The sequence below is a fragment of the Pongo abelii genome, chromosome 2 (genome assembly GCF_028885655.2).
Source record: "Pongo abelii isolate AG06213 chromosome 2, NHGRI_mPonAbe1-v2.0_pri, whole genome shotgun sequence".
Classification (NCBI taxonomy): Eukaryota; Metazoa; Chordata; class Mammalia; order Primates; family Hominidae; genus Pongo; species Pongo abelii.
Window position 1 is genome coordinate 110,897,128 of NC_085928.1, and position 26,422 is coordinate 110,923,549.

At 38.0% G+C, this 26,422-nt stretch overlaps 1 protein-coding gene across 20 annotated transcripts in view; it reads left to right on the top strand.

Annotated features, from left to right (window-relative positions):
* Positions 1 to 26,422, top strand: part of ANO10 (anoctamin 10) — a 328,446-nt gene that overhangs the window by 92,592 nt on the left and 209,432 nt on the right. For 12 of the 20 annotated variants that reach the window (XM_009239145.4, XM_063722555.1, XM_009239143.4 and 9 more), the window contains 3 exons: positions 4,876 to 5,028; positions 10,207 to 10,404; positions 12,128 to 12,262. In XM_009239145.4, the coding sequence (XP_009237420.1) occupies positions 4,890 to 5,028; positions 10,207 to 10,404; positions 12,128 to 12,262 (472 nt within the window). In that variant the 5' untranslated portion in view covers positions 4,876 to 4,889. The remainder of the gene's footprint in view (positions 1 to 4,875; positions 5,029 to 10,206; positions 10,405 to 12,127; positions 12,263 to 26,422) is intronic. The other 8 variants (XM_009239147.4, XM_063722557.1, XM_002813858.6 and 5 more) reach the window with 1 other exon arrangement.

Consider the following 26,422-nt stretch of genomic DNA (forward strand, 5'->3'; position numbering starts at 1 on the left):
TAAAATAAAATTGGTATACTTCTAGAGTTCATTGAAGTCTAATTCAGCAATCTACTAAAATATCTAGCTGTTTTTCTGTGCCTGATGGTGTTATAAAGATTAATTTGCAGACACATGCATGTACAGTCATGTATTGGATAATGACATTTTGGTCAACAACAGACTGCATATATGATGGTCCCATAAGATTATAACAGAGCTGAGAAATTCGTGTCACCTGGTGACATCGTAGTGTAACACAGTATTCATGTGTTTGTGGTGATGCCGGTGTAAACAAACCTACTGTGCTGCCAGTTGCATAAAAGTAGCACATACAATTATGTACAGTACATAATACCTGACAATGATAATGAACCCACTTTTACTGGTTTATGTATTTACTATACTATACTCTTAATCATTATTTTAGAGTGTACTCCTCCTTACATTGAAAAAAAAGTTAACCGTAAAACAGCCTCAGGCAGGTCCTTCAGGAGGTATTCCAGAAGAAGGCATTGTTATAGGAGATGACAGCTCCATGTGTGTTACTGCCTCTGAAGACCTTTCTGTGAGACAAGACGTGGAGGTGGAAGACAGTGATATTGATGATCCTGACCCTGTGTAGACTTAGGTTAATGCATTTGTGTCTTAGTTTTTAAAAAAAAGTTTAAAAATTTTAAAAAATTTAAATAGAAAATGGCTTCTAGAATAAATATATAAATAAAATATTTTTGTACAGCTGTACAATGTGTTTGTATCTTACTGTAAGTATTATTACAAAAGTCAAAAAAATCAAAAGGTTTATAAAGTGAAGAAAACTTTTAAAAATATATTTAGTATAGCCTAAATGTACAGTGTTTTATAAAGTCTACAGTAGTGTACAATAATGTCTTAGGACTTCACATTCACTTACCACTCACTCACTGACTCACCCAGAGCAGCTTCCAGTCCTGCAAGCTCCATTCATGGTAAATACCCTATACAGGTGTACTCATTTTTAAATCTTTTATACTGTATTTTCACTGTACTTTTTCTATGTTTAGATACACAAATACATATTATTGTGTTACAATTGCCTACAGGAGTCAGTGCAGTAACATGCTGTATAGGTTTGTAGCCTTGGAGTAATAAGCTATACTGTATAGCCTAGATATGTAATAGGTTATGCCATCTAGGTTTGTATCAGTACACTCTATGATGTTTCCACAACAGTGAAACTGCCCATTTCTCAGAACTGTCTTTGTCGTTAAGTGATGTATGACTGTAAATGGTTGGAATTCTCCAAATTGTCAGAAGGATCCTTTGTTATCAGTTCACTGTTGGTGTTGTCTTCAATTGGTCATGATTTTGGCTTGAGGTTAACTTTTTGGCTGCTGACTTTTTTATTATTAATATTTGGGCAGTTTTACTTGTTTTATACATTTAATTTTGCTTTAGGTCAGAAGATTCTGTAATATTGTTTCACTTTGTCATTTTATCTTGAACTGTTTAGCTCACAGAGTTGTATGGTAGACAATTCAAAATTAAGATTTCATTTGGTAAGAAAAAACATAGAATTTGGATATCTCTAATGACTCTGTTTTCTCTAGTTTTAAGCTGTATATCATGGGAAACTAACTTCTTGCTTACTATGAGCTTAACAAAGTAACTTCTTCATTCAATTTGCCTCTTGGTTTTTAAAGTATAAATTATAGGGCTTTAGGAAGATTATATAGAATTGTGTATGTAGGTACCTAATACAGTGTCTTATATGTAGTGAGAAATTCAACAAAAGAGAAATTTAGTAAAGAGGAAATTAAAAGGTGGTAGGGGAGTTCCTATATTACGAAAGCTGTCTGTTCACGAAATATAAGATTGCTATGTTCCAGATGCCAGATCGTTTGCAATCATTTCCTTCTGTCTTAACACTCTTGGCCGGGCACATGGCTCACACCTGCAATCCCAGCACTTTGGGAAGCTGAGGAGGGAGAATTGCTTGAGCTCAGTAGTTTGAGACCAGCCTGGACAACATAGAGAGACCCCATCTCTACAAAAGTGAAAAAATTAGCTGGGTGTCATGGCACGTACCTGTGGTCCCAGCTACTTGGAAGGTTGAAGTGGGAGGATTGCTTGGGCCCCAGAGTTTGAGGCTGCGGTGAGCCACGATCACACCGCTGTACTCCAGACTAGCCTGGGTGACAGAGCAAGACCCTGTCTAAAAAAAAAGGCCACGTGCAGTGGCTTCATACCTGAAGCTGAAGTCCCAGCATTTGGGGAGGCCAAGGCGAAAGGATCACTTGAGCCCAAGAGTTCGAGATGAGCCTGGGCAATATGGCAAAACCTTGTCTCTACAAAAAATACAAAAATCAGCTGGGAATGGTGGCACATGCTACTGTACTCCAGCTTGGGCAAAAGAGTGAGACCCTGTCTCAGAGTCAATTTTTGTATGTTTGAAAATGGCTTTATTTCTCTTTTATTCTTGAGGCATATTTTGACCAAGTATATAATTTTGGAGTAGCCATAATATTCTCTTGGGACGCTGAAGATACTCTTTCAGTCTAATTATTGCTCTTCAAGGTACTTTTTCTTTATTTTTCTGCTTTAAGATGTTTCTCTCTCTTGGCTTTTCTGATGTTTTACTATGCTTTTTCTTTTTATTTATCTTGATGGAGGTATATAGAGATTCTTAAATCTGTGCCTTGGTATATTTTGTCAGCTTTGGGAAATGCTTGGTCAGTCTCTCTTCAGATATTGTTTGTACTTTTTAATACCTCCCCCTTTTAGTTCCTTGTAGTTCCTTGTCTCTTACTCTTTTTACTGTGTTTTCTTCGTTTTTTGTCCTCAGGGCTTAATTCTAGATATTTTCTTTGTGCCTGTGTTATCATTCATTGGTTTTTATCTTTAGCTTTGTCTGATTTTCTATAAAGCCTTCCTTGGGTTCTTAATTTTGACTCATATTTTTAAATTCTAGAATTTCCATTAAAAATAATTTTCAGTTTTTTGCCAAAATTATCAATCTTGTCTTTTAGTTCTTTGAATATATGATCATTATTTTAAAGTCCTTTCACCTACATTATTTGGATCTATTATGCGTTTGTTTCTATTGCTTGTTACTATTTTTCATTTTCATACGTAGTAACTTTTCTCCTGATTAAGATGATGCAAACCTAGAATTTAGTTCCTATCGGGGTGATCTAATTCTCCTTCATTATTATGTTTAGAATGTAGCCTTTTCAGATCCCAGTTCAAAGTGGGGATTTTATCTGACTGTCTTCCTTGCTGGGCTCTCTACTAATTACACGTTTTGTCCCCTAGCCTCCCATGGCCAACAGAAGCCCTGCTTAGCTTCTTACCCTCTCAGCAGAGGCCCCAGAGAAACTGGTTGCAAGTGCTTAGCTTTCTGGACTCCACTGCCTTGGGTTTTTTTTTTTTTTTTTTTTTTTTTGACAAGGTCTTGCTATGTTGCCCAGGCTGGTCTTGAACTCCTGGGCTCAAGTGATTCTCCAGCCTCAGTCTCCAGAATAGCTGGGATTACAGGTGTAAGCCACCATGCCCAGCTTAGTTGGCTTTTTGTTATTCACAAATTTTTAAAAATACAGGTCACATATTCTTTATCCAAAATTCTGGGACCAATAGTGTTTCAGATTTTGGATTTTTTTTTTTACATTTTGGAATATTTGCATTTATATAATGAGATCTCTTGGGAATGGGACCCAAGGCTAAACATGAAATTTATGTTTCAAATGCACTTTATACACATAGCCTAAAAGTAATTTTATATAACATTTTAAATAATTTTGTACGTGAGATCAACTTTGTGCTAAGTACTTATCTGTGGAATTTTCCACTTATGGTGTCACATATATATGCACATACATATGTATGTGAGTGTGGGTGTATATTGTCTAGTTGTCTTCAGCAGAAGAGTTTGAACCCTTTAATCTGCTGTCCTGGAAGTGGAAGTCTTGGCTTGTGTTCATAGTTAATGTGTCACTTTGAGGATGTGTAGTTTTGGAGGAAATGTATAGTAGTGGTTCTGCCTAGCTGAGATGGGTACTGTAGAGAGTTCCATGTAATTACACCCTGACTACTCATTACCCACTAACATTTTTCTTTTTCTGTCTTTTTTTTTTTTTAGTAGTTATATTCAGTCCAGTTGTCTGCTTCTATAGATTTAACCCTGAGCTATCCTTTCCTCTTCATTGTCATTGTTCAGACCAGTGTCAGCTTTTTCTAGACTACTTTAATGGCCCCCTAACTGGCCTCCCACACTCTAGGCTGACCCTTTGTGATCTGTAATAGCTCCCTACTGACTACATCAATTCCCTGCTCGTAATGAATTGGTGACTCCCATTGTATGTTAGACAAAGCCCATTTCCTTTGTAATCTGGGACCCTAGTTGGATACCAGCTCATTCCCACCCTTCTTTCCTCCTACACAAAGTTAATGTTCCCACCATACCTAACCATTTGTATTTCTCTGAGCCTCTTGGCTGTTTTTTCATCATTATTTTCTAGGGAAATATAATTTTGTCTACTTAGGATACCTCTCATTGTGTATCTGGCAAACTCCTACTCATTCCTCTGAATCCTGTTCAGATGTCACATTCTTTGAAAATACTTTCTTATTCCGCTTGTGTGAGAACACATTTTACATCGTTATCCTTCATTTACACAAATGTCTATTCTGCTGCATCCTGAGCTGCTTATAGAAAAGGATGGCATTCTTTCCAAAGCTTGGCTCACACATGTACTTTGAACCATTGGTTGAGTCTGTCATACAACCCATCTGAATCATGAGAAATTTGCTTTTATCTTGGAAGCCAGAATTAGGTATAATTGAGAGAAAATGAAGTCTATAGCATATTTCTCTTTGCCATAATAACAACCCATTTTCACTCTTTATTTTAATTTTCAGCAGATTTGTCAAAGATGAAAGTGACCTTATCAGCTTTGGATACTTCTGAGAGTTCTTTCACACCTTTGGTAGTCATAGAATTTGCTCAGGATGTCAAAGAAGAAACCAAAGAATGGCTGAAAAACAGAATTATAGCTAAAAAAAAAGATGGAGGTGAGTAAAATAGTCACTGCTCAGACTTAGTCTGGCTTCCCACACTGTATGCTCAGTCACTAAAAATGTATTTGCAAATGTGTTTTATAATTTTCATTGATACATTTTATTTACTAATGTTAAATTTTTTGCCTTTTATTATCTATCTGGGACTTGAAAGGAGGTCCTAAATCAACAGGAGGCTTTAAGTTCCCATTAAACTGAAAGCAGCATGAGTGGTTTTCTTCACAGCTCTAAATAGTATGCCTACCACAGTGTTTGGTTCATACTAGGTGCTTAAAAAATATTTGTCAAATGAATGGACAAGTATCTATCGTATGCTCTTTGTGTGCCAGTAACGGTGCTAAGGGAGAGATAAATATGGTCTCTGCCTGCAAAGATGTTACCATCAGGGTAGAAAGAAATTCAAAATAAAGAAAAGTACATGGAAGAGCTATCATAAAGCAGTGCATGGCATGGACAAATGAATCGTGTATACTTACTGTAAAAGTAAAGGAAAGGGTTAGATGACACTATGGCAGTACTTTCTGCAGTGGCAAGGAATGACTTAAGATGCCAAGGTTTAGCCTTCTCTTGAAAGGTGACACAGGTTCCCAGTCTGGGTGAGAAAGCAGCGGGTGTTTTAGTGTTTTACATGAGCAAGTATTTTGTAAACTACACAAAACAACACCTTAGTCTGCACAAAGTCTCTGAACACTGGACTAGACTTAGACTCTTTAAAAAAAAAAAACTGTTACTATAAACTGAAGTTATTTCTGAAGAATAAAATTGGAATCAAAGTGGAATTAAAATTTTTTTCAAACAGTTGAACCAGAAGGAAACTTAAAAACAGGAGTATTTGCTTGCTGAAGTGTGAGCATTTCACTGAACTTAAGTCTGTTCTTTAAAATTTTTGTGATTTAGGAACTATATAGTGTTTCAGTGTGAAAGATTCCAGTGTATTCCCAGCCATCTTTTTGCCAATTGTGTGCCTTCAGGGACACACAGGGAAGGGATGGGCATCTTTCCACACTTTTTGGGCGATCATAAAAAATCTTTCCAAAAAAGTGTTCTGCATCTTCCAGGTGAAGGGAGTAGATTTATACTCATGTTTACTTTGATTCTCTTCCAACCTCCTATTAAATTGACAATAATAATAGAATGGTTAAAAAATATCTAAAAGACCGAAGTCACATGGACCAAAAAAAAAAAAAAAAAAAAGGAGACGATACAAAAGCAGCAAAAATTGGAAGCTAGGAAACAGGTGGCTGAATAGTTATTGACTTGTCAGATTTGAGAAAGCCAAAAGTTAAGCTGACAGGGAAAGAAGTTGAGAGGCAATTTGGTTTACTCTGCACAATACCCACAATGACTCAGGAATTAGGGACACTGGATCTATGGAGGTGGGGATAAAAGTAGGACCAAGAAGAAAAGATAAGTGTCTGAGATCCATATAAGAAATACTACAGAGTTTCAAATAGCTAGAAGGAGGATATTGAATGTTCCCAACACAAAGAAATGATAAATGTTTGAGATGATGGGTATGCTAACTACCCTGATCTGAGCACTCTACATTATATGTGTTGAAGCACTACTATGTACTCCATGAATATATGCAATTATTATGTGTCAATTAAAATAAAAATAAATAGATCCTCGAATCCCTTCCGTATTCTACAACCCCAGCAGAAGACTTGAGGTTTATTCTCTGGAGATGGTCAGATGCATGGTTTTTGGCATAGAAATCTATGCACAGTTGAAGGCACAGATTCTGTACTGAAAATAAGATACTGAATACCATTCCCCTTTCCCCCACTCCACCACTCACGTACCTAATTCAGTTTCTAAAATATTAGCAGCAAGATTCACACCTTGTAGGAAGCAGATTGGACAGTCTTTCTTTGGAGAACCTGACCAGCTTAAGACAAAATAACTAAAGGTGCAGAAATCAGGGGGTTGCTAACGGAAAATTATTTGACCAGACTGCCTTACATTAAAGGCCATCCTTGATGAGCTCCATCTAAGCCCTCAGAACTTCTGTTTAGCCTCATACAGCCCCTTTCTTAAATGTGAACATGTAATAAAAGATCACTAAACATCTGAGAACAATTCCTAACATGAAAGAGAAATCTAAAACTAAACAGATAAAAGCAATGGACTATTCAGAAGAAGAAAACCAAAAGATAATAAAAATCTCAGCACTCAGAGTTACGAAAAGATGTAACATCTGTAAATCAAGAATAGGATATTATAAAAATCCTTTAGGAAAAAAGCAGCTCCTATAAAGTGAAAATATGAAGTTAAAATGTAAAAACTCAGTAAAATTATTAGAAGATAATGTTGAGACAAGCCTCCAAGAAAGAAGAGCAAAAAGATAAAGAATTGGAAAATATGAGAACAAATAATAAGAAAATTAAAGGACTGGTTCATGAGGTACACATCTGAATAAAAGGAGTTCTAGAAAGAGAACAAAGAAAAGTGAGGTGTGAGGGCAGAGTGAAGAAAGAGTTCTCCAAGAAGATGATATTGGTAGGTTATCTTTCATGTCAGTGGATCAAGGAGAGAGACAGTTGGCAGAGAACTTGGGGGATTGGATTATTGATAGGAACATAATTAAGCAAATGATAAGACAGCAACTTTTGGGAAAATGGAAAGTATGACAAAGGAAAATCATAGCATACTGTAAGGCTGAGCTATAAATAACATATATAGTCATAATCACATACTGACTTGATGAAACAAAATGATGACTTAACCATACTGTGAGAATAGGTGATAGGAATGATGAATGGAAATGGTGAAGAAAGAAAGGGAGCTAAAAATCCTCATCTTCAATGCTTAAAACTGAGAAATCAAGAAATAGCTCTATAAGCCTGTCATTTGATGACATGAAAACAAATAACAAAGGAATCATCTGAACAATTTGAAAGGGAAAGGTTAATGGAGGGGAGGAAGACCTTACATTAAAGGCCATCCTTGATGAGCTCCATATAAGCCCTCAGAAGTTCCATTTAGCCTCACAGAGCCTCTTAAACATGAACATATAATGAAAGATCACCAAACATCTGAGAAAAATGCTCTTTTTCAAAACAAAATGTTGACAAATGGTTCTTCATAAAGATTATACCAGGCCAGGCATAGTGGCTTATGCCTGTAATCCCAGCACTTTGGGAGGCCAAGGCGGGTGGATCACTTGAGGTAAGGAGTTTAAGACCAGCCTGGCTAACACAGTGAAACCCCATCTTTACTAAAAATATAAAAATTAGCTGGATATGGTTGTGTGTGCCTGTAATCTCAGTTATTTGGGAGACGGAAGCAGTAGAATCACTTGAACCCAGAGGTGGAGGTTGCAGTGAGCCAATATCGCACCATTGCACTCTAGCCTGGGTGACAGAGCGAGACACTGTCTCAAAATAAATAAATAAATTAACTAATAAAAAAAGGTTATAACAGTTTCTATTCCACTAAAAATGGCTGTGATGCCTTTCCCCACACACTCACTGTGTCTGTTTGGGTCTTCCAAACAAGAGATGGGATTTGATGAACAAGAAGTTTATTGAGAGAAATATTTGTGGAAAGAAGGAGAAGGGGGCAAGAGTGGGTCTAGAGAGCCTTCAGACTTTGACGGTTTGACACTTGGGAAAGGAGAGAGGAAAGGAAGGAGAATTGAGTAGGAAGAGCCTCAGACCACAGCCCAGTTCTGAGAAACTAACAGCCAGGCTTAAAGTTGCTCTTTAAAGGAAACTTACGTTGTGCAGGAATGGCCTTGTTTCAGTGTCCCCTCCGTGCCCAGCTGATGGCTGGAAGCAGCTGGGGGAAGGATCTTAAGCTGTGGCAGCAGGAGCCTGGCAGTCAACCCTGTTCTTCAAAGCAGATTGTCTTGAAGGGAGAGCTGGTGGAGTGGGGTACCTTCACGGCTACCACGCTCACCAACCTGTTACCAAACTTTCCATCTTTGGGGTGTGAGAAGTAAGAAACAGCATATTGGTATAGTTTTTACATTTGTCTTAATATGAGTGAGGTTAAGGATCTTATATTTAAGAGCCATTGGTATTTTCTGTAAATTGAATATACCTTTTACTAAAGTCTTTAATAGCTTTACTGTAAATTACCTAGATAATAGTGTCTTAATATATTAATCCATTTGATAAATGAAATATAAATTCTGCTCATGATCCTGTTATCATCTGATTAATATTTTCATAATTCCTGTCAACCATCTCTAGAGGGTAAATGGTAAAGAAATAAATGTACCTTTAAAAGTTTGAGGCCGGGCGCTGTGGCTCATGCCTGTAATCCCAGCACTTGGGAGGCCAAAGCGGGTGAATCTCTTGAGCTCAGGAGTTCAAGACCAGCCTGGGCAACATGGTGAAACCCTGCCTCTACAAAAAATACAAAAAATAGCTTGGCATATTGGCATACACCTGTAGTCCCAGCTACTCGAGAGGCAAAGGTGGGAGGATCTCCTGAACCTGGCAGGTGGAGGTTGCAGTGAGCCAAGATCGTGCCACCGTACTCCAACCTGGGCAATAGAGTGAGACCCTGTCTCAAAAACAAACAAACAAAAATTGACATAGGTAGAAATAATCTTTTTTCTTTATAATCTTTTAAGTAATAATTATATGTACATTATCAAATCATGATATCTCTTTATGTTTTGGTAACTTATTTCAGAAAAATATTAAACCAAATAGAACATAGAAATTTATGGGAAAAATCACTGAAAAGTTATATTGCTTTTTATTATTTAGTATTTAACCTTCATAAACTGTTACAGTCCAGTGTAATTGTATTACATTTTTGGTTTTTCTTTTTACTGAAACATTTTGTTCCAAATTAATTTTCTTAAATTTTCGTCTATTATGTTTATATTAAACTGCAATCTTTGTTCTGTATTTTTATTTGGTGCACTTTTATACCTAGAGCTCATAAATATTGAATTCTCGTCTCATCTACTTCTCATTTGAATAAGTGGCAGGCTACTTAGTGGTACATTTTTCAGTTTTTCCATTTATTGAAAAACTATAAAGAACTGTCATCGCTAATGTACTTATGTTATTTACTTGGAAGATTGATTTAAATTGCTAATACAACTTCTTTTTCTTCTACCAGACTAGAAACATTATATTTATTTAGAAAGTTTTTATTTTTGAAACTTTTATGTTTGTCTAAGATTGTGCTTATCTTTTGTTTTTGAAGGTGCCCAGTTGTTGTTTAGACCATTGTTAAATAAATATGAACAAGAAACACTAGAAAATCAGAACTTATATCTTGTTGGTGCCTCCAAGATTAGAATGTTACTGGGGGCAGAAGCAGTGGGATTGGTAAAAGAGTGCAATGATAACACCATGAGAGCCTTCACATACAGAACCAGACAGAACTTCAAAGGTTTTGATGGTAAGCCCTAAGTTCTTTGTCTCTGTTAGAATCCATTTATCAAAAAGAAGTTTATGATGAATAGATCGGGGGTCAGCAAACTTTTTTCAGTAAAGGGTCAAATAGTAAATATTTTAGGTTTTGCAGTCCATGTGGTCTCTGCTGCAATTACTCAACACTGCCATTGTAAAGCAAAAAAGCAGCCATAGACCATAAGTGAATGAATGGGCGAGTCCGTGTTCAATAAAACTTTATTTATAAAACCATGTGGCAGGCTGGATTTGGCCCGTTGCCATCCTTTGCCTCCTCTGGATGAACACAAATTAAAGGAACACATGTAACTTACTTATATTATTCTATTCTAATTCTTATAATTTGAGTATTCAGTAGCTTGATACAGAAAAATCCTTTTTTTTGAAAGCAGAATGATTGTCACCAATCAATTCTAAGTTAACAAAATACACCAAAAGAAGTATTATATTTTCTTTTCTTTTCTTTTTTTTTTTTGAGACCGAGTCTCGCTCTGTCACCCAGGCTGGAGTGCAGTGGCGCTATCTCGGCTCACTGCAAGCTCGCCTGTCAGGTTCACGCCATTCTCCTGCCTCAGCCTCCCAAGGAGCTGGGACTACAGGCGCCCGCCATCATGCCTGGCTAATTTTTTTGTATTTTTAATAGAGACGGGGTTTCACCGTGTTAGCCAGGATGGTTTCGATCTCCTGACCTCGTGATCCGCCTGCCTTGGCCTCCCAAAGTGCTGGGATTACAGGCGTGAGCCACCGCGCCCGGCCAAGTATTATATTTTCTAATTCTACAAGAAAACCATCATGTAAAAAGAAATTAACTATAAAAAGTTGCATCTCATAAGTAGAGATTATTTTCTACAATAATCACATGTGAATATTTATTAGAAAAATTTTATAATAATAAGAAACACAGTAGTAGTTCAGTACCTTAGAAACCTCATTTCCTGAATTTTCTGGCTCCTGCTGAATGTGATAGGGTCATTGGTTCTATACTGGCCCCAAAGCAGGTTCTAGTAGAGAATATTTTCAGGAAAGAACTGGGAAAGCCAGGGTGGATATGACAACAGGATGGGAGCTTGGCTTCAGAATCAAACTGATCCCTGCCAGGGCTTTCAGAGTTAGAAGATGTGATTAGACTTCTTTGGATTCACTTACTCTAGATTTTTATACCTGAGTGAATAAATGTTCAAGAGGAAATTTACCTTATTTAAGAGGTTTCACCTGTCAAATAGCAACAACATTTTCTTACAAGACTTTCTTCTCTCTCATTAGTGGAAGAGATGTTTGACTGCAGAAGGGAATGAAATGGGCTTGAGACTTTGAAGGAGGATAATTTGCCATATAGGCAAACTTCTTCAATTCCATCCCTGGTTTAACATAATAATACGTTAATAAGTTTAATGCATTATTAGAATAAAAGAACATACTGCTTTCTGCTCATTGGTACTAAATGAGATAAATTATATGCTTTTTGAATGTTTCTAATATAAGTATTAAAATGATTATTGTGGAATTGTATTACGTGAAGGCATAACAGAATTTTTTTATTCTTATAAAATATCTAAGGAGCTTTATGTTCTATTTAATTTACCAGCTTCATACTTTGATTACTTCTTATGTTAATTGCTTATTGTTTACACCATTATTTCTATAATCTCAGGTAATTGGAATATTTTTATTTTGATTATTACTAAAATCTGGTAATTTCTGTTTTATTTTAGATAACAATGATGATTTCCTGACAATGGCAGAATGTCAATTCATTATCAAACATGAACTTGAAAATCTTAGAGCTAAAGATGAAAAAATGATCCCTGGCTACCCTCAGGCAAAGTTGTATCCAGGAAAATCATTGTGTAAGTCATTATGTCAACCAGTTTTTTTCTTAATAGACATAAATAGCAAATTATAGATGCCTTTTTTCCCTCTTACAGAAGAACTTACACAAACTTACAATAACTTGTATTTTTATGAACATATCTTTTCCCCTTGGAACCTCAGTATATTGCATCTTTAAATCAATATGTTTGTTTTGTATTGTTGACTACTTATTTATCAAGGTCTCATACCATACAGTTAGCTTAAAATCCAGTGTGTATACATGTACATATTACTCAATTAAAATGAGCAAAGTTTACTTTATGCCCTAACATTGTACATGAAAATCTGTGGAGGAATATAAAAGGGAAGACATGGTGTTTTCCTGGAGCACTCTTTCCATTTCCTCTGATCTCACTGGGTAGGCAAATTAGAATTTTGCAACTTTTTGGTTTTGTGTGATTTCATTTTAATGAAGATACTAGTTTGCAGAATGAAAGAGTTTACTACAATGCATAATTCCAAGTTTGCTTCAAACCCAGATAGTGGCAAAGCTTCAGAACATTTTTGCTGCCTAAAAGACACTTTAAACATGTAAGCTTCTGTGTCCCCTAATCTGTTTTTTTTTTTTGTTGTTGTTTTGTTTGTTTGTTTTTTTGAGACAGTCTTGCTCTGTCACTCAGAATGGAGTGCAGTGGTGTGAACATGGCTCACTGCGGCCTCCACCTCCTGGGCTCAAGTAATCTCCTGCCTTAGCCTCCCGAGTAGCTGGGACCACATGTTTACTTTTTTTTTAATTTTTAATTTTTTATTATTATACTTTAAGTTCTAGGGTACATGTGCACAATGTGCAGGTTTGTTACATATGTATACATGTGCCACGTTGGTGTGCTGCACCCATTAACTCATCATTTACATTAGGTATATCTCCTAATGCTATCCCTCCCCCATTCCCCCACTCCACAACAGGCCCCGGTGTGTGATGTTCCCCTTCCTGCGTCCATGTGTTCTCATTGTTCACCTCCCACCTATGAGTGAGAACATGCGGTGTTTGGTTTTCTGTCCTTGAGATAGTTTGCTGAGAATGATGGTTTCCAGCTTCATCTATGTCCCTACAAAGGACATGAACTCAACCTTTTCTGTGGCTGCATAGTATTCCATGGTGTGTATGTGCCACATTTTCTTAATCCAGTCTATCATTGATGGACATTTGGGATGGTTCCAAGTCTTTGCTATTGTGAATAGTGCCACAGTAAACATACGTGTGCATGTATCTTTATAGCAGCATTTATAATCCTTTGGGTATATACCCAGTAATGGGATGGCTGGGTCAAATGGTATTTCTAGTTCTAGATCCTTGAGGAATTGCCACACTGTCTTCCACAATGGTTGAACTAGTTGACAGTCCCATCTACAGTGTAAAAGTGTTCCTATTTCTCCATATCCTCTCCAGCACCTGTTGTTTCCTGACCTTTTAATGATCGCCATTCTAACTGGTGTGAGATGGTATCTCATTGTGGTTTTGATTTGCATTTCTCTGATGGCCAGTGATGATGAGCATTTTTTCATGTGTTTTTTGGCTGCATAAATGTCTTCTTTTGAGAAGTGTCTGTTCATATCCTTTGCCTACTTTTTGATGGGGTTGTTTGATTTTTTCTTGTAAATTTGTTTAAGTTCTTTGTAGATTCTGGATATTAGCCCTTTGTCAGATGAGTAGATTGCAAAAATTTTCTCCCATTCTGTAGGGTGCCTGTTCACTCTGATGGTAGTTTTTTTTGCTGTGCAGAAGCTCTTTAGTTTAATTAGATCCCATTTGTCAATTTTGGCTTTTGTTGCCATTGCTTTTGGTGTTTTAGACACGAAGTCCTTGTCCATGACTATGTCCTGAATGGTATTGCCTAGGTTTTCTTCTAGGGTTTTTAACGGTTTTAGGTCTGACATTTAAGTCTTTAATCCATCTTGAATTAATTTTTGTGTAAGGTGTAAGGAAGGGGTCTAGTTTCAGCTTTCTATATATGGCTAGCCAGTTTTCCCAGCACCATTTATTAAATAGGTAATCCTTTCCCCATTTCTTGTTTTTGTCGGGTTTGTCAAAGATCAGATGGTTGTAGATGCATGGTATTATTTCTGAGGGCTCTGTTCTGTTCCATTGGTCTATAACTCTGTTTTGGTACCAGTACCATGCTGTTTTGGTTACTGTAGCCTTGTAGTATAGTTTGAAGTCAGGTAGCATGATGCCTCCAGCTTTGTTCTTTTGGCTTAGGATTGTCTTGGCAATGTGGGCTCTTTTTTGGTTCCATATGAACTTTAAAGTAGTTTTTTCCAATTCTGTGAAGAAAGTCATTGGTAGCTTGATGGGGATGGCATTGACTCTATAAATTACCTTGGGCAGTGTGGCCATTTTCACGATATTGGTTCTTCCTATCCATGAGCATGGAATGTTCTTCCATTTGTTTGTGTCCTCTTTTATTTCGTTGAGCAGTGGTTTGTAATTCTCCTTTAAGAGGTCCTTCACATCACTTGTAAGTTGGATTCCTAGGTATTTTATTTTCTTTGAAGCAATTGTGAATGGGAGTTCACTCATGATTTGGCTGTCTGTTTGTCTGTTATTGCTGTATAGGAATGCTTGTGATTTTTGCACATTGATATTGTATCTTGAGGCTTTGCTGAAGTTGCTTATCAGCTTAAGGAGATTTTGGGCTGAGACAATGGGGTTTTCTAAATATACAGTCATGTTATCTACAAACAGGGACAATTTGACTTCCTCTTTTCCTAATTGAATACCCTTTATTTCCTTCTCCTGCCTAATTGCCCTGGCCAGAACTTCCAACACTATGTTGAATAGGAGCAGTGAGAGAGGGCATTCCTGTCTTGTGCCAGTTTTCAAAGGGAATGCTTCCAGTTTTTGCCCATTCAGTATGATATTGGCTGTGAGTTTGTCATAAATAGCTCTTATTATTTTGAGATACATCCCATCAATGCCTAATTTATTGAGAGTTTTTAGCATGAAGGGCTGTTGAATTTTGTCGAAGGCCTTTTCAGCATCTACTGAGATAATCATGTGGTTTTTGTCTTTAGTTCTGTTTGTATGATGGATTATGTTTATTGATTTGTATATGTTGAACCAGCCTTGCATCCCAGGGATGAAGCCCACTTGATCATGGTGGATAAGCTTTTTGATGTGCTGCTGGATTCAGTTTGCCATTATTTTCTTGAGGATTTTTGCATCGATGTTCATCAGGGATATTGGTCTAAAATTCTCTTTTTTTGTTGTGTCTCTGCCAGGCTTTGGTATCAGGATGATTCTAGCCTCATAAAATGAGTTAGGGAGGATTCCCTCTTTTTCTATTGATTGGAATAGTTTCAGAAGGAGTAGTACCAGCTCTTCTTTGTACCTCTAGTGGAATTCAGCTGTGAATCTGTCTGGTCCTGGACTTTTTTTGGTTGGTAGTCTCTTAATTGTTGCCTCAATTTCAGAGTCTGTTATTGGTCTATTCAGGGATTCACCTTCTTCCTGGTTTAGTCTTGAGAAGGTGTATGTGTCCAGGAATTTATCCATTTCTTCTAGATTTTCTAGTTTATTTGTGTAGAGGTGTTCATAGTATTCTCTGATGGTAATTTGTATTTCTGTGGGATCGGTGGTGATATCCCCTTTATCATTTTTTATTGTGTCTATTTGATTCTTCTCTCTTTCTTCTTTATTAGTCTTGCTAGCAGTCTATCAATTTTGTTGATCTTTTAAAAAAAGCCAGCTCCTGGATTCATTGATTTTTTGAAGGGTTTTTTGTGTCTCTATCTCCTTCAATTCTGCTCTGATCTTAATTATTTCTTGCCTTCTGCTGGCTTTTGAATGTGTTTGCTCTTGCTTCTCTAGTTCTTTTAATTGTGATGTTAGGGTGTCAATTTTAGATCTTTTCCTGCTTTCTCTTGTGGGCATTTAGTGCTATAAATTTCCCTCTACACACTGCTTTAAATGTGTCCCAGATATTCTGGTATGTTGTGTCTGTATTCTCATTGGCTTCAAAGAACACCTTTGTTTCTGCCTTCATTTTATTATGTACCCAGTAGTCATTCAGGAGCAGGTTGTTCAGTTTCTATGTAGTTGAGCAGTTCTGAGTTTCTTAATCCTGAGTTCTAGTTTGATTGCACTGTGGTCTGAGAGACAGTTTGTTATAGTTTCTCTTCTTTTACATTTGCTGAGGAGTGCTTTACTTCCGACTATGTGGTCAATTTTGGAATAAGTGCTATGTGGTGCTGAGAAGAATGTATATTCTGTTGATTTGGGGTGGAGAGTTCTGTAGATGTGTATTAGGTCCGCTTGGTGGAGAGCTGAGTTCAATTCCTGGATATCCTTGTTAACTTTGTGTCTCATGGATCTGTCTAATGTTGACAGTGGGGTATTAAAGTCTCCCATTATTATTGTGTGGGAGTCTAAGTCTCTTTGTAGGTCTCTAAGGATTTGCTTTATGAATTTGGGTGCTCCTGTATTGGGTGCATATATATTTAGGATAGTTAGCTCTTGTTGTATTGATCCCTTTACCATTATGTAATGGCCTTCTTTGTCTCTTCTGATCTTTGTTGGTTTAAAGTCTGTTTTATCAGAGACTAGGATTGCAACCCTGCTTGTTTTTGTTTTCCATTTGCTTGGTAGATCTTCCTCCATCCCTTTATTTTGAGCCAATGTGTGTCTCTGCATGTGAGATGGGTCTCCTGAATACAGCACACTGATGGGTCTTGACTCTTTATCCAATTTGCCAGTCTGTGTCTTTTAATTGGGGCATTTAGGCCATTTACATTTAAGGTTAATATTGTTATGTGTGAATTTGATCCTGTCATTATGATGTTAGCTGGTTGATGCAGTTTCTTCCTAGCATCGATGGTCTTTACAATTTGGCATGTTTTTTGCAGTGGCTGGTACCAGTTGTTCCTTTCCATGTTTAGTGCTTCCTTCAGGAGCTCTTTTACAGCAGGCCTGGTGGTGACAAAATCTTTCAGCATTTGCTTGTCTGTAAAGGATTTTATTTCTCCTTCACTTATGAAGCTTAGTTTGGCTGGATATGAAATTCTGGGTTGAAAATTCTTTTCTTTAAGAATGTTGAATATTGGCCCCCACTCTCTTCTGGCTTGTAGAGTTTCTGCCGAGAGATCTGCTGTTAGTCTGATGGACTTCCCTTTGTGGGTAACCCGACCTTTCTCTCTGGCTGCCCTTAACATTTTTTCCTTCATTTCAACTTTATTGAATCTAACAATTATGTGTCTTGAAGTTGCTCTTCTCGAGGAGTATCTTTGTGTCATTCTCTGTATTTCCTGTATTTGAATGTTGGCCTGCCTTGCTAGGTTGGGGAAGTTCTCCTGGATAATATCCTGAAGAGTGTTTTCCAACTTGGTTCCATTCTCTCTGTCACTTTCAGTTACAGCAATCAGATGTAGATTTGGTCTTTTCACATAGTCCCATATGTTTTGGAGGATTTGTTCTTTTCTTTTACTCTTTTTTTTCTAAACTTCTCTTCTTGCTTCATTTCATTCATTTGATCTTCAATCACTGATACCCTTTCTTCCAGGTGATCGAATCAGCTACTGAAGCTTGTGCATGCATCATGTAATTCTTGTGCCATGGTTTTCAGCTCCATCAGGTCATTTAAGGTCTTCTCTACGCTGTTTATTCTAGTTAGCCATTTGTCCAATCTTTTTTCAAAGTTTTTAGCTTGTTTGCGATGGGTTCCAACATCCTCCTTTAGCTCGGAGAAGTTTGTTATTACTGATCTTCTGAAGCCTTCTTCTCTCAACTCGTCAAAGTTATTCCCCGTCCTGCTTTGTTCCATTGCTGGCGAGGAGCTGCATTTCTTTGGAGGAGAAGAGGCGCTCTGATTTTTAGAATTTTCAGCTTTTCTGCTCTGGTTTCTCTCCATCTTTATGGTTTTATCTACCTTTGGTCTTTGTTTATGGTGACGTACAGATGGGGTTTTGGTGTGAATGTCCTTTCTGTTTGTTAGTTTTCCTTCTAACAGTGAGGACCCTCAGCTGCAGATCTGTTGGAGTTTGCTGGAGGTCCACTCCAGACCCTATTTGTCTGGGTACCACCAGCGGAGGCTGCAGAACTGCAAATATTGCAGAACGGCAAATGTTGCTGCCTGATTATTCCTCTGGAAGCTTCGTCTCAGAGGGGCGCCCAGCCATATGAGGTGTCAGTCGGCCCCTACTGGGAGTTGCCTCCCAGTTAGGCTACTCGATGTTCAGGGACCCACTTGAGGAGTCAGTCTGTCCATTCTCAGATCTCCAGCTGCATGCTGAAAGAACCACTACTCTCTTCAAACTGTCAGACAGGGATGTTTAAGTCTGCAGAAGTTTCTGCTGCCTTTTGTTCAGCTATGCCCTGCCCCCAGAGATGGAATCTACCAGAGGCAGGCAGGCCTCCTTGAGCTGTGGTGGGCTCCACCCAGTTCGAGCTTCCAGGCTGCTTTGTTTACCTACTCAAGCCTCAGCAATGGCAGGCGCCCCTCACCCAGCCTCGCTGCCGCCTTGCAGTTCGATCTCAGACTGTTGTGCTAGCAGTGAGCAAGGCTCTGTGGGCATGGGACCCTCTGAGCCAGACGCAGGATATAATCTCCTGGTGTGCCGTTTGCTAAGACCATTGGAAAAGCGCAGTGTTACAGTGGGAGTAACCTGATTTTCCAGGTGCCGTCTGTCACGGCTTCCCTTGGCTAGGAAAGGGAATTCCCCGACCCCTTGTGCTTCCTGGGTGAGGTGATGCCTCGCCCTGCTTCGGCTCACGGTCCGTGGGCTGCACCCACTGTCCTGCACCCACTGTCCTACAAGCCCCAGTGAGATGAACCTGGTACCTCAGTTGGAAATGCAGAAGTCACCCATCTTCTCTGTCACTCATGCTGCGAGCTGTAGACTGGAGCTTTTCCTATTTGGCCATCTTGGAACCTCCCATGGTTTACTTTTAATAGTGTAATACCACCTTCCAATCTTCATCCAGGTGCTCCTGGCAGATCTTTGTTCTTAGAGCTCCCAGGATGGGGGCAGGCTGCTCCCAAGATGGGGGCAAGTCTTTTGTTCTCTGACCTGGGGTTCTTGGCCTCACAGATTCCAAGGAATGGATCCTTGGGCCATACGGTGAGTGTTATAGCTCTATTATAAGCCGTGAGTCATGGAAGAGAACTGTGGAACCCAGCAACTAGTGTTCAGCTCCATTAGGATGAACCTGGGCACTTAGCTGCACAGGAACAATGGCGAGCTTCTAGCCCAGTCGGGAGCGGCAACGGGTGCCTCGCTGGATCAAAAGTGCAGCAGACACCCTGCCTGATCTGGAGGGATGGAAGTCAATGGCAGGTCTGTGACTGCGGTGAACAGCAGTGGTGGATGGTGAGCAAAAGCTCAGCTTGAGCCAGAACAAACACGGACCAGAAGAATGTGCAGTTGCAAGATTTAATAGAGTGAAAACAGAGCTACCATATGATAGCAGGGGACCCAAAGGGGGTTGCCGCTCCCTGCTCCAATGCCTGGGTTTATATCCCGATCATTGTCCCTCCCACTGTGCTCTCAGGTGACAGATGATTTGACTATTTCTTTACCTCCTGCTTTTAGCCTAATTGGTATTTTAGTGAGCCCTCTTTACTAACTGATGGGTTGGGTGTGAGCTGAGTTACAAGCCCCATGTTTAAAGGTGGGTGTGGTCACCTCCATAGCTAGGCTTAGGAATTCTTAGTCGGCCTAGGAAATCCAGCTAGTTCTATCTGTCACAGGCAGACAGATGCCCAAGAACCAGTTCATATTCACATTTCCCAGTTGTCACCAAATATATTTTAGAGCTTGTTTGCTCAAACTAAGATCCGGTCTAGGTAAACCCATGTTGTTTGGTTATGTCTGTCTCTTTTAGTATAGAATAGTTTCTCTTTTCCATTTTTTCCCTCATGACATCGACTTGCTGAAGAGACCATGCCATTTGTCTCTTAGATCATTTTCTCATTGTTCCCCTATCCTGTGTTTTTCCTGAAAACTGGAAAAGTTTTTGGCAAGAATTCTTCTTAGGTGGTGCTGTATCTTCTCTGGTCTTCCTGATTTCCTTAGACATGATGGGGAATAGAAGGCCTTCTGAGATTTTCTTTTATTTGCTTCTCTAACTTCCTAACTCTTTAACTTCCTTCCTAACTTACTCTTTTGTGTTCAGAATTGTGCCTTACTTTTGACAGAGCTTTTTCAAATTCTAATCTTTCTAGACCTCTTGCATTTTAGAGTATTTTCTTAGGATAAATTATTATTTTTACTTTTTTAATAGAAAATCTATTTTTAAGTAAGATGTAGTATTTATTCTAGCCCACTCTGAACTGTATTCAGAGTTCCAATGAAAACAGGGTTTATCATCTGTACTGTGGACATCTAAATGATTCTTTTCAATTTATATAACATATGGCAGGAAAATACTTCTCCCAAGCATCTTACAATTTTTGTGTTTATTTTCTATTAGTTTCTGTCAATTTAAAAAATAATACATGTATATGATGAAAATTCAAATAGTACAAAAATTTAGACAATGATAAGTTGTCTCTTTCCTGTCCCATGTTCCAAATCCCTTTGTTCCCTCCCTATTATATACCCTTAGAGAAATTCTGTTCAAGAGAAGACATGTTCAGACAGATGGGGAGTATATTGTGCATACAATTTTGGGCCTTGCTTTTTTATTTAACTATATATTTTGATCATTACTGTAGAATACCAAATTAGGCCTAACTCATTCCTTTTCTAGGCCATGTAGTATTCCATCATATAGATGTCTTCATATTGATGAACATCTAATTGTTTTCCTTCAATGTTTTCATTAAAAATAAAGTGGGAAAATTCCCAGAAGTGAAATTGTTAGATCAAAGGTGTATGCATCTTTTAGAGTAGATACTGCCAAATTGCCCTCCATAGTGATTGCTTCAATTAATTTATGTATTTATTTATTTATTTGAGACAGAGTCTTGCTCTGTTGCCCAGGCTGGAGTGCAGTGACACGATGTTGGCTCACTGCAACCTCCGCCTCCCAGGTTCAAGCAATTCTACTGTCTTAGGTTTCACCGTGTTGCCCAGGGTGGTCTTGAACTCCTGACCTCAGATGATCCACCCGTCTCCGCCTCCCAAAGTGCTGGGATTACAGGTGTGAGCCACTGCGCCCAGCCAATTGCTTCAGTTCATAAAGGGAATGCATGTTATATTGAGCATTCAGCATGATATTGGCGTTTGACTAGGTAATTTTTATTGTGTTTAGAAAACATTCATTCCTTCTACTTTATTAAGAAGTTTTTGTGTGGTAATAAATTTTATAAAATTTATATTTTATATATTAATGACATCTGTGAAGACTATTTTTTTTACCCCGAGGTTATAAATATGGCAACCAATGTTAATAGAATTCCTAATATTAACTCATTCATTTATTCCCATGGTGAACCATACTTGCTTATATTATCTATTTTCCTGCTGACTTCCATTTAATATTTCATTATTTTTGCATCAGTATTCATATGACATGAGTACTTAGATTTCTTTTTTATAGTATTTGACAGTTAACTTATATTACATATACATTGTTAATTTTGTCATGTAGTTCTTGTGTCCCTTGTACTTTGTTTTCTTGATCCATCATAGCTCTAGATCTCTATAATAACAACTAGGGGAATTTCATTATGTTCCTGCCAATTTGTTCTTCGTATTTTCTTTTACCTTTGTTTTATGAATTTTGTAGCTATGTTTTGGCTGCATAAAGATCTTGGATAGATTTTTATTGTCTATTGCACCTTTTATCATTATGAAATATTATTCCTCATCTTGCTTAATGTTTTGTTGTTGCTGAATTCAGCCTTGTCTTGTGGTTCTTGCCTTATTTCAGTTTGCATCTGTTAGAATGTTTTTGCCCAGCCTTTTACTTTCAGCCCCTTTCAGTATCATTTTACGTGGATCTCTTATATCAGGATATAGTCGGATTTTGCTTTGCACTCTAATCTGAGGATTTTTTTTTTACTAAGTAAATTTAACTAGGTAAAATATTTACTAAGTAAACTTAAACAAATGTCATATTTTGTGCTAGGTTATCGTAGTTGATGTTATATTTTATGTTGAAATTGCTTTTTTGTGTGCTTAAAATATCGTTTATATAGGCTATGCCATCTTTTTTCCCATTTCAATGGAAAAGGCTAGGATATATATTTTTGAAAATCATGAATTTATTTGATATAGTCAATTCAAATTTAACATTATAGGCTATTACTTAATTTCTTTGGTTTATATTTGTATCTTTTTACTCATATTGAAAATATTGATTCTTAATAACATTACCGTAATTACTAATTTGCTTTATTTTACAATTTACATAAAATAGCTTGTAAGGCCATGCTAATTTTAATATTCACAATGCAAGTTCTGGATGAAGTTTAAGATTTTCTGTTTTCTTTTTTGTTCTATTACTATATGTAGTCAAAATCTAATCTGTTTTAAAGGTATGTTAGAATTTCTATATGAAACCATCTGGCTCTGATGTTTGTGCATTAGGTTTTTGAACAGTTTTCTCTAAGTCTTCTATGGAAATTGGTTTGTTTAGACTTTCCATCACTACTGGGGTCAGTTTGGGTAAATTATATTTTCCTAGAAAAGTTTCCATTTTATCACATAGGTTTTCAAATTTATGTGAGTTGATTTGTACAAATTTCTCTCAGCATCTTTTAAACTCCTGTTTTAACGGTATTTTTCCCTTGTCTTATTTGTGCTTGCTTTTTTTTTTTTCTTGATTAAAAAAATTTTTCTCATTAATGTTTAAATATTGAGGATATGCCTGTATCACCCATTAGCAGGAGATCTTATGGGATGTGGGATCTTGATTCAGTAGGACTCTTAATCATGTTTTAACTTCCTTTCCTTCCCCATAAGCTGCTACCCCCAAAGTCTATTACTTTTCCAGATACTTCCCTCTGCATTTCCCAGAAGCAGTGCTTTATGGTCAGCTTGCCTCTTGTTCTGTGTACTTTCCAACCCTTCCCTTCAGCCCTTCCTGCTGTCATAGCTCTGACCCGTCAGGTCTCAGACTTCTTGGAAGTTCCCACTTGGTATGGGGCCTTCTCCTGAAGGAGGGTGATGAGTCCTCATTGGTGTTATCTGGGTTCTTATACCATATGGACTCCCCTGGCCTCCCTGTTTCTCTGTGCAGCTCCTGCTGGGACTTCCTGCACCATTCTAGACTGTGGCCCAGATCTCTCCTAGGTCTTGGTTCTTTATTGCCTGGCTTACATGTTGCAGTCTCCCCTGTCTCTGGGTTGTGCTGTAGGCATATGTTATAGGTGCTTGTACTTGCTCTCCTTGTTGATCTGTATGGCTTTTAGGAGGTATCAGGTAGTTTCAATGTAGGCACTCATTGTTCTTATTTGTCTACATTTCCAGTTATCTGCATATGTCTTGACGTTATCTTTTATCAAATTTTTTTTGGTTGGACATAGTGTTCTTTCAGTATATAGAGTAAGGATTACCATGATTTCAGGAAAAATTTCTTCAGTTATCTTTGAAGAGTTATTTGGTTGTATTTGCTCTGTTCTCATCTTGAGGGGTGCCAATTTTATATATGTGGGCTCTTACATATTCTTTGTAGTATTTTCAAGTCTTTGTTCTTACATACTTTTCTTAGGCTTGTCTACCAGTTTCCTGATTGTATTTTCAGTCTTTCCTTTTTTTGTTGCTTTTATCATGACTTTGAATCTGTAACAGGTTTATTTTTCTCTTGCATTGCTTCTCTGAGCTCTCTCCTTCAGCTCTCAGAGGTCCTCTTTGAGTTTTAATTTCAAAGATGGAATGTTTGCATGAATTTCTTAAATTTCATGAAGAATTTCATGGTTTTTTGTTGCTGGATGCTATAATTTTCTGCTGTTTGTTCTTTGACTTTTGTTTATATATTTTTTTCTTGTAGTATTTTTGGTTTTCCTGTTTTTTTCCAGGTAGTATTTTTGCATAGCTCGATGCCAGTTTCTTTGTGATTATTACTTATTTTTTATTACTTATGTTTTAATGAACCCTTATTTTTCCTGGACTGGCCATTTTTAGAAGAAAGTATGTGTGGGAGAGAGAAGGGCCATTTTTAGAAGAAAGTGTGTGTGGGAGAGAGAAGGGTCCTAGGGGCTTCCAGCAGGGAACTGTGGTAGTGAGAAGCTTAGATTTTACCTGGTAATGCGTTCTCCTTGAGCCATTTTAGTCCCTGAAAAGAACCTCCATGGAGCCCTGTTCTTGCAGGGATTTTGTGTTTGGCATTTAGGCCTGTCTTTGGCCCACCAAGACCCACAGCTCCACAGCTTACTTACCTTCCATCCTTTGGTCCCAGCAGGTTACTCTTTCTTCCAACATGGCAGACCTGCTCTTCTTCCTCCAACCTGGCCTCTTATCTGGCTATGGTGCCAGGCAGGGAGCAGACGTACTCCAGGTGTCTGTCATGCACCCTCATTGCCTGCATTCTGAGCAAGGGGACTGTGGTTTACCATCCCCAGTTCCAGGAGAGCCTTGCCCTTTGTGTGCTTCGCCCAGGTTTGCAGAAGCATTGGTGCTTTTAGTTTACCCAGGGCTGATTTTCCAGGCCTCTTTTTATAGTTTGTGATTTGGGAATTTAGTTTGTTTTTTCATACTTGCATCAAAGATAGGGATTTCTTTTTATGTTTCTTCTTTCCTTTTAATTTGGCATCACGAACAAGAACAGGGCAGAGGTATCTTTCTGCCATTATTTGTAACCAGAATTTCCACATTCTGTAGTTAAGCAGTTGTTTGATACTGTCCCAAAATTTTTGAATCTTTCTTAATCTCCTAGTGGGAAGGCATGTTTTCAGACACAGCTGGGTACTGCATCCAATAAAATACAAAGCAGACTGGGGCACAGTCCTGATTGCTAATGTAAGCATTCTGTTTCTCCCTTTTCATCCACACTGATAATGTGGAAATCACGGCTTCCACCTGTGAGTTTCTGCACAGGTACGTCCTCTTGGATGTGGTTGGGACCGAGAAAAGAGTGAGTGTGCTCTTTGATCAGATGGGATAATGGAGCAGCAGTTTTTCAAATGCTTCCAGTTGCTTCAAAGAGAGAAATTTTAAGATGAATGAAAACCTTCAAGGAAATATGTAAATGGATTCCTCTAACTGTGTAGGTAGCCAGTCTGGTATCCTGAAGCAATAATAGAAATAACTTTCTTGCTGGCAGGATGAGGCTTTTGTAAACAAAGATTGTTTTTTTCCTTTCTTCCTCTCTTCTCCCTTTCTCCCTTCCCCTTCCTTCCGTTTTGGTACTAAATATGAATACAATAAAATCATCTTGATCATGGTCATTGGAAAGATTTTTATACTATTTGAGATAAGAATTAAGTTGTCAACCCTGGGATTTTAAATGCTGCATTATTATGTTCCTTTATGCCTTTGAGAATGGGATCCTTAAACTGCTGTGTTTTTTGCATCATTTTAATTTTATAATACTTGGTTGAAGAAAAGTGGTATATGCATAATTAAAACTATGACCTATTTTCAGAGTGCAAATTTTAGAACTAATAAAACTTAGAGTAACTTAAATACTAGTTTGTCATTAAGTTAAACCACAGAAATAAGAGGAAAAGCTATTTTAATCTTACTTGAAGGCAGCTGCTCCCCTGGGCAGCCTCTTTGAGGCTAATTGAGAGGCGAGGCTTTAGTCTGCCCAATGTGATGCCCCTCAAGACTGAAAGGTGGCCAGGGCTTTCATGAGAAACACTCCCCAGATCTTACGTTTAATTTGATTTTCATTTTACACACGTGTATAAAATTGCTTGCTGCTTGCTGTAATGTTGTGTTTTGATAGAAAGCTTTCCTTAAGTAGACACCAAGTTTTGTCATGTAAACATGATTTCGAGGCAGTTAGATGGCGCTGTGAGATGTGCATTGTAGGTCCATGACTATGCCAAATGTTATGCTTGGGGTCAGGTTCCAGCTCATGCTGAGGTCTGAAGGGAGTGGATGGATGAGCCGATAGCTGAAGGGGGTCTGTAGGCAGGTGAAAGGTAGTTTTATTCAGCAGCTCTCTCATCAGCAGCTTACTTACACTAGCTCTCTCACACTGTTCGCCCTGTCTCAGCTGCTTAGTCCGGTGGCTCCCACACACAGCTGCGTGGTCGGCTCTCCCTTCAGGGTCAGCAGCCTAACTCTCTCTCTGGGTATGAGTGAGC